We start from the raw sequence: 12,417 nt of genomic DNA, 5'->3' as shown, positions 1-12,417 counted from the left end.
GGGCAAATGTGTAATCCTTCCCATGTGAGAGGACACACACACACGCACACGCACACTCTCTCTCACACACACACACACACACACACGCAGAGTTGCAAAGAAAAAGCCATATATCAGACTGGCCAATAAAAAGAAAAGACTAAGATGGGCGAAAGAACACAGACTCTGGACAGAGGAACTCTTCCTAGAAGGCCAGCATCCCGGAGTGGCCTCTTGACTGTTGACGTTGAGACTGGTGTTTTGAGGCTACAATTTAATGAAGCTGCCAGTTGAGGACTTGTGAGGCATCTGTTTCTCAAACTAGACACTCTAATGTAATTGTCCTATTGCTCAGTGCCTCCCACTCCTCTTTCTATTCTGGTAGAACCAGTTTGCACTGTTCTGTGAAGGGAGTAGTACACAGCGTTGTACGAGATCTTCAGTTTTTTGGTAATTATTCTCATGGAATAGCCTTCATTTCTCAGAACAAGAATAGACTGATGAGTTTCAGAAGAAAGTTATTTGTTTCTGGCCATTTTGATCCTGTAATCGAACCCACAAATGCTGATGCTCCAGATACTCAAGTAGTCTAAAGAAGGCCAGTTTTATTGCTTTTTTAAACAACAGTTTTCAGCTGTGCTAACATAATTGCAAACAGGTTTTCTAATGATCAATTTGCCTTTTAAAATGATACACTTGGATTAGCTAACACAATGCGCCATTGGAACGCAGGAGTAATGGTTGCTGATAATGGGCCTCTGCACGCCTTTGTAGACATTCCATAAAAAATCTGCCGTTTCCAGCTATAATAGCCATTTACAACATTAACAATGTCTACACTGTATCTCTGACCAATTGTATGTTATTTTAATTGACAAAAAATTTGCTTTCTTTAAAAAACAAGGACATTTCTAAGTGACCCAAAACTTTTGAACGGAAGTATGTATATATATATATACACTACATAACCCTCTATATATTCTCTACACCACCCTATATATATCCACTACGTAACCCTATCTATATCCAGGGGAGTGTGCTACTCCAGTGTGCTTAGCTGCCAATTTACAAATAAAATGATCTTACTCTTAATTTTTAAAATTTAACTAGGCAAGTCACAAATTCTTATTTACAATAACAGCCTACCTGGGAGCAGTTCTTACCCTGAACAACTACCTTGTTCAGGAGCAGAACAACAGATTTTTTACCTTGTCAACTCGGGGATTCAATCCAGCATCCTTTCAGTTACTGGTCCAACGTTCTAACCACTAGAGCTACCTGCCGCCCCGAAAGTGTAAGTTAATCATCTGATCATATAACCTATCCTGTCCTGTGTCCACTTCATTAGTAAACTGTTGTCTACAGCGCATCGGTGAAAACCAGATTGGGCAAGTCTGTCATTACATCGCAACAGTTTGTGTGGCAAAACTATTCATAGAGTGTCAAATGGAACGGAAACACATTAAACTCACGCAGGTACATGAAAACTTAAGGAAAAGAGGTTAATGAAACACAGAAGGAAATAAGTTGTGGAAATTGGCCAAATATATCAGCCATGGCTGAGTGAAACAAAATGGCTGCAATGTGAGAATATTTCATTAAAGTTAATTTCAGACAGTATTTTTTAAGGTTTCGTATATATCGTACGTACCTTGGTACAGTAGTATAACTGACCCTTCCATTGTATGGTGAGTTGGATTCAAGGAGGAAGGAGAGCAAATCAACAAATTGAGTTTTTATTTTTGGAGATATTCAAAAGAAATTTCTACAAATGTATAAAAATACAAGGTCTTCATACAAAAAACATTCATTTTCAAAATCAACAACAAAAACAAGATTATAATGCTAATATGAGGTACAATCTGAGGAAGACAATTGATCTGGTAACAAAAAGGTCAAAATACACCATTTAAACTTTTGCTAAATGGCAGTTAACTTCCTGCTTACTTCTAAACTGTGTCCATAACACAGTTCAGTGGGAGCATTTCATCCTAAATGTTCTCAGAACAACAACAGAACAACCGTTGACTTCCTTTGACCATTGGCCAAGCCAAGGGATCTAAGCAATAACAGGGTAAAGACTGATGAAATTAGAATGAGCTGTATTTTCCATTCCCCAGACACATAATAAGAAGCATATTGAACATGTTTTTTAGTACGGACTAGGCTTAACTTCATAAGGCTCCTTTTTTCTCCACTTCCTGTCTGAATGACGTGCCCAAAGTAAACTGCCTGTTAGTCAGGCCTAGAAGCCAGGATATGCATATAATTGGTACCATTGAAAAAAAACACTTTGAAGTTTGTATAAATGTTACAATAATGTAGGCGAGTATAACACAAAAGATATGATAGGAGAAACTCCAAAGAAAAACCAACTGGAAATTTAGTTTTTTTGAGAGACCATGCTCTTCCAATGGCCCGTATAAGGGCATACTCAATTCAAGCTCCCAAGATGCAACTCCTATGGCTTCCACTTGGTGTCAGTAGTCTATGTTCAAGGTTTCAGGCTTGTAACTTGAAAAACGAGTAAGAAATAACAGATTTAGTACAGGGACACGGTCTTGGAAATCCGTGTTTGCGGGCGACCAAGAAGACAAGACACACCTGTTTCCTATTAACATACTTCTTTCCGTAAGAAATATTATAGTTTGATTACATTTTAGGGTATCTGAGGAATGAATAGAAACATATTTTGACTTGTTGAAACAAAGTTTAGGGGTAGATTTTCGGATTCCTTTCTTTGCAAGTTGAACAAGTGGATTACTAAAATCAATGGCGCCAACCAAACAGACTTTTTGGGATATAAAAAAGGATTTTATCTAATAAAACGACACTGCATGTTAAAGCTGGGACCCGGGGATGTTGTTAGCCCCCCCCCTAAATGAATCAATATATCAGTCAATATATTTTCTCTGTCATTTCTTCTTTTTTTTCATCAACCGTTCCATCGCATCTTAAACTGCTTACCGGACGGCACTAGGACCTGGGGGAGGCTGCTGCTGCAGAGACTGCTGCACACTCTAGTGACAGTTAGGTCTACTTGTATCTAACATTTTGGTTAACTTTAGCTACTACTGTGGCTTGAGACTGCTAGCTAACAGTAAACTGACAGGAAAAGGCTCTGACAGGACGGATTCAAGCAGATAGGCTACGATGTGAATTTGTGGGAAGTTGGAACAGAGAGAGAGAGAGTATTCACTACTATAGACTTTGGTCATAATCAAAGCTTTGTTAACGAATATGTGTTTATGTGAGGCTGCCTGTAAGTTACAGTGTAACAGACGTTGCGAGCTAGCTAACGGTAATGGTGTCTTTTAAACTCGACATAAGTTATGTGGCAATGATATCTAGTTAACGTTGTATTTCATGTAGTTTTGCTACCTGTGCCAGGCTATAAATGAGACAGATGATATCTAGTTAACATTGTATTTAATGTAGTCTTGCTATCTGTGCCAGGCTATAAATGACACAGAGGATATCTAGTTAACGTTGTATTTAATGTAGTCTTGCTATCTGTGCCAGGCTATAAATGACACAGATGATATCTAGTTAACGTTGTATTTAATGTAGTCTTGCTATCTGTGCCAGGCTATAAATGAGACAGATGACGTAACATCTTGCACATATCTTTTCATACTCAATTGCTTTCATTCAGTAGGCCATTGTAAAACAATTATCAGTAGGTCATGTGTAGAAAAGGTGACAGTGTTGATCACAATGTCATTGTATTATCCTCAGTTTTTCTACTGTTGGCTAGCTAACAAAATTCTTCAAGAGAGGCAGTGCCAGCAGCTCTGCCGAAGGCCAATCCGGTGAGAAATGAAGATTTTACCAGTTCAAACAAACAAATTAAAACTTAAACTGATTAATCACCTATTAAGCCTTGAGTTATTGTCTATATGAGTTGAATAACAATACATGTCAAAACACAGCAGACAAGAATGAGGGAAAGAAGCTGGAGGCTGACAGGGCTGAGGGAGCATGTCTGATGAAGGTTAGTGATGAAAAAAGCAAGTAGATGTTTAAGCTTTCAGTTAAATTTGTACAGCATGTATCTTACTTTTGTTAGGCATAAATAAATGATGTTCATGAATTCTTAAATGGTCATGCAGAAAGAGAGGCTTCTATGCAAGGCAGAGATAAACATGCGAGCTGTATAAGTGAGAGAGAGCAAGTATTCCCGGAGAAAGAGGGACGAGAAACAGATCCAGAGAGAGCAAGTATTCCCGGAGAAAGAGGGACGAGAAACAGATCCAGAGAGAGCAAGTATTCCCGGAGAAAGAGGGACGAGAAACAGATCCAGAGAGAGCAAGTATTCCCGGAGAAAGAGGGACGAGAAACAGATCCAGAGAGAGCAAGTATTCCCGGAGAAAGAGGGACGAGAAACAGATCCAGAGAGAGCAAGTATTCCCGGAGAAAGAGGGACGAGAAACAGATCCAGAGAGAGCAAGTATTCCTGGAGAAAGAGGGACAAGAAACAGATCCAGAGAGAGCAAGTATTCCCGGAGAAAGAGGGACGAGAAACAGATCCAGAGAGAGAGGGACAACAAACAGATGCAGAGAGAGAGGGACAACAAACAGATCCAGAGAGAGAGGGACAACAAACCGATCCAGAGAGAGAAAGTAATCAAGCCGCTGCAGCAACTCCTTCCAGAAATGAGAGCGATTTAGGGGACAAAGACACTGGGCTCAGACAAGTGAAGCTGAATAGCTTTGGTTTTGGTACACAGAAAAGGGCATTCCAGCAATGCTGGTTTGAGAAATACAATTGGGTAGAGTACTCTGTCCACAAAAACGCAGCTTTCTGCTTTCCATGTTGAGTTTTTGGCAAAAACATTCAATTAGATTCTTTTTTTCAGTAATGGCTGCAAAAATGTGAAAAAAAAGCTTTGTTTATCTTCGGTAAACATGAAATGGCACAAACACACAGAGACAGTGTTGTGGCATGGCAAAGCTACCAGGCAACTAGCACTCATGGGAACATTGCTCAGATTTTAACATCTGCCCATGCTAGTGATATTGCAGAGAGAAGGGAGTATCTGAGGAGAATTGTTGCGGTCACATCAATGTTAGGAAGACAGGGACTCTCTTTCTGTGCCAATGATGAATCTAGTGAAAGCACAAATAGAGGGAACTTTCTTGAATGTATGGAGCTTTTGAAGGAGTTTGAACCTTTCCTGCAAAGGTACAATACTCCATCAAATGCGACGTATGTCTCTCCAGAATCTCAGAATGACATGATCGAATGCTGTGCTCAAGAGATTATGGACACCATGGTCTCTGAGATGTCAGAATCTGGAATGTATGCCATTACGGCAGATGAGGCCAGGGATGGGCAGTCTGAACAGTTGGCTCTGTGTGTTAGGTATGTGACAGAGGGGACAGTTAAAGAGCGTTTATTAGCACTAGCAGAAATCAAGTCATTTGATCCCCAATCGATAGCAAATGAGTTGCAACAGCAGCTCCAAATGAGAGGGGTAGCAGGCCTGAAGTGGGTTGCACAGACCTATGATGGTGCAGCTGTCATGAGAGGATCCAAAGGAGCTGTGCAGCACATTTCAGAGTGCTGCATCCGGAGGCAATTTATGTACATTGCTATGCTCATGAGCTTAACTTGGTGTTGTGTCATACTTGCAGGGCTATTTCGGAGGCTGCTGAGTTTTCCAGTTTCTTGGAGAATGTGTATTCGTTTTTCAGTACATCCCTAGTTAACCACCACAAGTTCAAAGAAGCTCAGTCTAAACTTGGAATAGCATCAGCTGAATTTGTACAGCTCTCAAACACTCGCTGGGCATGCCAGCTGTGGTCCATAAATCCAGTCCCGGACACTTTAACTGCTATTTTCGATTGTCTATCTGCCATTGGATCCCCCATGGCTGTTGGTCTGAGAGCAAAGCTTCATCAGTTCTCCACCGTGTATTTACTACTGATGTTTCAGTCCCTTCTTTCTATAACTGAGGGACTTCATAAGTTCTCCACTGTGTATTTACTACTGAAGTTTCAGTCCCTTCTTTCTATAACTGAGGGACAACACAAGCTCCTCCAGAAAGAGACTGTAGACCTGGGAGAAGCTTGTTTCGGCAAACAAGCTGTATGTGACACACTGATAGGCAAACGCACAGATGCATTTGCCGCAGAACTTTATGACAGAACCCAAAGCACTCTGTGAAATTCACAATATTCCAGAGGCAGATGCAGCAAGAAAGCGCAAACAAAGGAAAATGGAAGATTTTGTGGTGGAGACCTCCTTGGGTTTAGGCACAGAATTGTCATGTTCCCAAACAATGAAAACAGAGATGTTGCTCCCCTGCTTGGACAGGATGGTTTGTGAGCTTGGCCAGCGATTCTTGACTGTAGATGCAGGTCTGCTCAAAGGCATACAGGCATGCAGCCCCAACTCAAAAAACTTCCTAGATACATCATGCTTAACTGAGTTTGCCAAGCACTACGGTATTGATGTTAAAACAGAAGAGATGTTGGTGGCCAGACACTTTCTTGTCTGGAAAAGAGAGACTGGATGTCCTCCCAAAGATATGCTTGCTGTGCATAACCTCCTGGATGATGATGTGTTTCCTTCTCGGAAGGAAATCATTCAGGTTGCCCTCACAGTTCCTGTGAGCAGCTGCTCCTGTGAAAGGTCCTTTAGTGCACTGCGCCGGCTGCACTCCTGGTTGCGTAAGACAATAGGTCAGAAAAGGCTTGCAAGTCTTGCAGCCATGTCCATTGAGGGTGAAGTGCTTGTGCCACTAAGCCACAATAGTGTTATTGATCGCTTTGCCACCTTTAAAAATAGGAAGTACACTTTGATGCGTCCACCCACAAAATAAGCATCAAAAGAGAGAAGCAGGAGGAGAAGTTCTGTAACATAGGTTATAATATTTGTTTTGAATCTTACTTTATCAGATTTTATTCCTAATTATTTTTCAGTTTTTAAAATCGTATTCAGCTCATTAGTTGAATTTAGTTTTGCCCCACCATTGTGGATGATACTGTTTAAGAGGTTCCATGTGTCTGAATTATTGGGTTAATTTTGAGCAACAAATTTAAATAAAGATTTTTTTCTCATGGTATAATATGACCTGCATGTCTTCACATTTCTCTCTCTCTCTCGCTCTCTCTCGCTCTCTCTCTCAAAATAACATCCAAAAAGTATTTTGGCTAGATAGTGCAGCCATTTTTGTGCCTTTTGTTGGTGTTGGATGGATGGGGACAGAGTGGACTTTAATTTCTTTATTTGGATAGAATGTAAGTAAGTCATATCAGATCAGTGTCTAACACAAACTATGAGACAGGTATACTTTTAGCCAAACTTGACCAAAAATAACCTTATTTTGATCAATTTTACACCCGTCACTCTAAAAATACATGATGATTTTGGGGGCTTTAAAACAAATCCTGGGGGAGTGTGCCCAGACCCCCCTAAAAGAGGCTTAGCCCCCCCCTATCCATGAATCTCTAGTGACGTCCCTACTGGGAGCCTTTGGATGACAAATCAGAGGAAGATTTTCAAAAAGTAAGTGAATATTTAATCGCTATTTGTGAATTTATGAAACCTGTGCCGGTGGAAAAATATTTTGATGTGGGGCGCCGTCCTCAAACAATCGCATGGCATGCTTTCTCTGTAATAGCTACTGTAAATCGGACAGTGCAGTTAGATTAACAAGAATGTAAGCTTTCAACCGATATAAGACACTTGTATGTACCTAAATGTTAAATATCCATAATTTGTATGATTATTTATTTGAATTGCGCGCCCTCCAGTTTCACCGGAAGTTGTCCCTCTAGCGGGTCTGCTCAAAGGCATTGACCTGTGTCTGGGATACCTGACCATACTGCTTAAAGGAGAATGGAAACACTTCAGGAAATACATCTAAGCAAAGAGATGTATTTAATCCACTAATACTAAACATGTGCATTTAACATAAAAACATCTCTATATTTAGTATTTAGGTTTATTTGAGCTATGGTCAGCTCCATTTTAAATTGCCATAGTAACGATTTAGATCCCTGACCATACTACTTCAGCCACTACATCTTCTTTAGTTACCAGCCATCTCATTGGCTTAGTACAGCTATTAGTGATTGCAAATAAAATATACAGACCCCATCTCTTCGGAGTTTATAGTAAGGCCTACTTCTACTAGGAAATACATCTTGGTGATATTCCAGGTCTCCTTTTTTACAGTTTCACTGCAAACCACATTAATAGCGTACACACTAAATAATGAGGGTTCCTCAAGGGGTTCTTTTGGGATTTGTGATGGTTCTAAGTGGAACCATAATGACTCCAATAACCAAATGGTTCTTTACAGTTCAGAAAATGATTCTTTGCTCTCTTAGTGGCTCATGTGAATATTTTGGACCGTGGTTTTAGTCACAGCTCTTTTCGTGCAACCGTGAGTAAGAGTGTAATTCCAGTTCATTTACATTTACATTTAAGTCATTTAGCAGACGCTCTTATCCAGAGCGACTTACAAATTGGTGCATTCACCTTATGATATCCAGTGGAACAGCCACTTTACAATAGTGCATCTAACTCTTTTAAGGGGGAGGGGGGGGTTAGAAGGATTACTTTATCCTATCCTAGGTATTCCTTAAAGAGGTGGGGTTTCAGGTGTCTGTCTTTCAGTTCATCTAATGTGTCGTGTTATTCCATGACATATTATATATGACTGTGGCCAGTGACGGTGTCTTGTGAAAGACTCGCGTATGACCTTGTGTCAATTGAGAACGGTTGACTAAATCAATCAGTACTTCTCAATTCTCTCCACAAGGACCCCCAGTTGTTCCAGAGGTAGCTCGCTTGATTCTACTTGTCAATTAACACAATAATAACACAGATGGAATTTTAACAATATAATATGGCTGACCAGATTAAAAGACCCTTTATGGTTCTTCAAAAGGATCTACAAAGAACCTTTCAGATTGTGAAAAGTTATTTATAGATCCATTCTCCATAAAGGTTCTATAAAGAACCATAAAAAAGGGTTCTTTATAGTCCCAAACAGGGTTGTAAGCATAGCGGAACCCTGTTTTGGTGCTATATTGAATCTTTCTTAACGGTTCTTTATAGAACCTTAACAAAATGATCTTTATAGCACCTTACATGTTCCATTTAGAACCTTATGAGGATGGTTAAAAATTGCTGCAGTGCAATATGACATAGCAAACACTTCTCCAAAATAGACAACCTAGAACTATCCCGTTTCCACCATCTCTGACACAACTTTCGTGGACCGGTAACTGTCCTAATATGTACACTGTACCCATGATTGTCGGATTGTGTGTCGTCATCTGAACAGGAGCCAGAGGAGGCTGGCCAGACAGAGAAGCAACCCGGAGAGAGTGTGTGTGTGTCCGGTTGAGGCGGGCGGATGTGGTGGGCAGTCCGTGTAGGGTGGGATGCAGGCTGCGTAGGCCATGGCGTGGGCGATATAGTTCTGCTCTTTGACCCCGTGAAAGAGGTGCGCCATGGGGCCTTTGGCGTAGATGGCCACGTCCTCCCCGCCGTGGGTCTCAGAGTCCAGAGGAACTGCAGCCTGCTGCATGTACTCTTCATCGTCTGAGAACCAGAGAGGTAGTGGTTAAAGCCCAATTTGTCTACATGTTTATAAACACATACAAGGCGCGCTCACACTGCACCTGGGCTAAGAGCCTCCTGAGAGCCTGAGCTAAGGGAGATTTTAGCCCGGGGCTAAGCGAGTGTTCACACTTGAACATTGTAAGTGGGCTAGCACCAACATTAGCCCAGGGCTAGCTGGCCCTGCTCCCGAGCAGGGTTAGCACCAACTTTTTGAAGTTAGCCCCAGAAAAACAGTGCCAAAATAGCCCGTGTGAAACGGGGACAATAACCACGCCTAGACTGCTGACTGTCCAATCACAAAAGCTGCACTGACACCTAATTTACATATGCTGGTGATGCCTTTAATGTGTTCTGCATTTTATTTTTTATAAGTAAGTCCATACTATTTCATCCTTCTAGGACAAAAAACAAAATACTTTCATCAATGCAAAAACATAATTGGCTATGCCTAACAAAAAATGGTTGCTATGCCAGCTGGCTAACATCTTCTCATGTAGCCAACTAAAGCTACAGCTGGACGGGCAGGAAACACTCCTCTGTTTTCATAGCTTTTCTATTGACATTTAATTGGATATATCCATGATAATGATATTGTTGCATGATTTCGCCTAGATCAGAACAGTTGATGTCTCGTTCCTTCACAGCAATCTCTGTGAATTTCATGGCAGAGATAGAATGTTGGTCATTTGGCAGGGATAGAAGGTTGGTCCCCTGGCAGGGATAGAATGTTGGTCCCCTGGCAGAGATAGAATGTTGGTCCCCTGGCAGAGATATAATTTTGGTCCCCTGGCAGGAATAGAATGTTGGTCCCCTGGCAGAGAAAGAATGTTGGTCCCCTGGCAGGGATATAATGTTGGTCCCCTGGCAGAGAAAGAATGTTGGTCCCCTGGCAGAGAAAGAATGTTGGTCCCCTGGCAAGATAGAATGTTGGTCCCCTGGCAGGGATAGAATGTTGGTCCCCTGGCAGGGATAGAATGTTGGTCCCCTGGCAGAGATATAATTTTGGTCCCCTGGCAGGAATAGAATGTTGGTCCCCTGGCAGAGAAAGAATGTTGGTCCCCTGGCAGGGATATAATGTTGGTCCCCTGGCAGGGATAGAATGTTGGTCCCCTGGCAGAGAAAGAATGTTGGTCCCCTGGCAAGATAGAATGTTGGTCCCCTGGCAGGGATAGAATGTTGGTCCCCTGGCAGAGAAAGAATGTTGGTCCCCTGGCAGAGAAAGAATGTTGGTCCCCTGGCAAGATAGAATGTTGGTCCCCTGGCAGGAATAGAATGTTGGTCCCCTGGCAGGGATAGAATGTTGGTCCCCTGGCAGGGATAGAATGTTGGTCCCCTGGCAGGGATAGAATGTTGGTCCCCTGGCAGGGATATAATGTTGGTCCCCTGGCAGGGATAGAATGTTGGTCCCCTGGCAGAGAAAGAATGTTGGTCCCCTGGCAGAGAAAGAATGTTGGTCCCCTGGCAGAGATAGAATGTTGGTCCCCTGGCAGGAATAGAATGTTGGTCCCCTGGCAGGGATAGAATGTTGGTCCCCTGGCAGGGATAGAATGTTGGTACCCTGGCAGAGATAGAATGTTGGTCATTTGGCAGAGATAGAATGTTGTTCATGTGGCAGAGATAGAAGGTTGGTCCCCTGGCAGGGATAGAATGTTGATCCCCTGGCAGGGATAGAATGTTGGTCCCCTGGCAGGGATAGAATGTTGTTCCCCTGGCAGAGATAGAATGTTGGTCCCCTGGCAGGGATATAATGTTGGTCCCCTGGCAGGGATAGAATGTTGGTACCCTGGCAGAGATAGAATGTTGGTCCCCTGGCAGAGATAGAATGTTGGTCCCCTGGCAGAGATAGAATGTTGGTCCCCTGGCAGGGATAGAATGTTGGTACCCTGGCAGAGATAGAATGTTGGTCCCCTGGCAGAGATAGAATGTTGGTCCCCTGGCAGGGATAGAATGTTGGTACCCTGGCAGAGATAGCATGTTGGTCCCCTGGCAGAGATAGAATGTTGGTCCCCTGGCAGGGATAGAATGTTGGTCATGTGGCAGGGATAGAATGTTGGTCCCCTGGCAGAGATAGAATGTTGGTCATGTGGCAGGGATATAATGTTGGTCCCCTGGCAGAGATAGAATGTTGGTCATGTGGCAGGGATAGAATGTTGGTCCCCTGGCAGAGAAAGAATGTTGGTCATGTGGCAGGGATAGAATGTTGGTCCCCTGGCAGAGATATAATGTTGGTCATGTGGCAGGGATAGAATGTTGGTCCCCTGGCAGAGATAGAATGTTGGTCATGTGGCAGGGATAGAATGTTGGTCCCCTGGCAGAGAAAGAATGTTGGTCATGTGGCAGGGATAGAATGTTGGTCCCCTGGCAGAGAAAGAATGTTGGTCATGTGGCAGAGATAGAATGTTGTTCGCATGTGTGTTTGTCCGTTAGCCCAGGGCTTTGGAATACAAGTGTGAATCCTTAGCCCTGTGTTAACATATGCTTGTGTGAACACAGAATAAGCTAGCCCAGCGCCAGTCTAGCCAGGGGCTAAGAACAAAACAGTATGAAAAGCACTACACTATACCACAGTCATGTGCGAAAGAGGATCATGAGCACGTCTGCAAGTATACATGTACATGCATGCACGCTTGTACACACACAAACAAACACACACACACAAACAATTCCCATGCGCACACATTTTACAAAACAGCTACCGCCTGTATTACTTTAATAGTTGAAGTATACTTACAGTAATCCACCAATGTGATGTTTCCTCTCGTTCCATTCACATGTACATAACCAGGACCGTTGGCATACAGGATGCTAGTGAATGGCATCCTATCATCTGCCTTCTTGTGTGCCAAACCTGACAC

General features: G+C 42.5%; 1 protein-coding gene across 1 annotated transcript in view; it reads right to left on the bottom strand.

Annotated features, from left to right (window-relative positions):
- Nucleotides 1-1,699: 1,699 nt before the first annotated feature.
- The window catches only part of alpi.1 (alkaline phosphatase, intestinal, tandem duplicate 1), a 30,193-nt gene continuing 19,475 nt past the window's right edge, over nucleotides 1,700-12,417 (bottom strand). Inside the window, exons 10-11 of the mRNA XM_071342379.1 lie at nucleotides 12,294-12,410; nucleotides 1,700-9,541 (exon numbers count right to left, since the gene is read on the bottom strand). Coding sequence (XP_071198480.1) covers nucleotides 9,270-9,541; nucleotides 12,294-12,410 — 389 coding nt within the window. The 3' untranslated portion in view covers nucleotides 1,700-9,269. The remainder of the gene's footprint in view (nucleotides 9,542-12,293; nucleotides 12,411-12,417) is intronic.

The sequence above is a fragment of the Salvelinus alpinus genome, chromosome 15 (genome assembly GCF_045679555.1).
Source record: "Salvelinus alpinus chromosome 15, SLU_Salpinus.1, whole genome shotgun sequence".
Taxonomy (NCBI): Eukaryota; Metazoa; Chordata; class Actinopteri; order Salmoniformes; family Salmonidae; genus Salvelinus; species Salvelinus alpinus.
The sequence above is the reverse complement of the archived record's forward strand: the minus strand, read 5'-3'. Positions and strand labels throughout refer to the sequence as shown.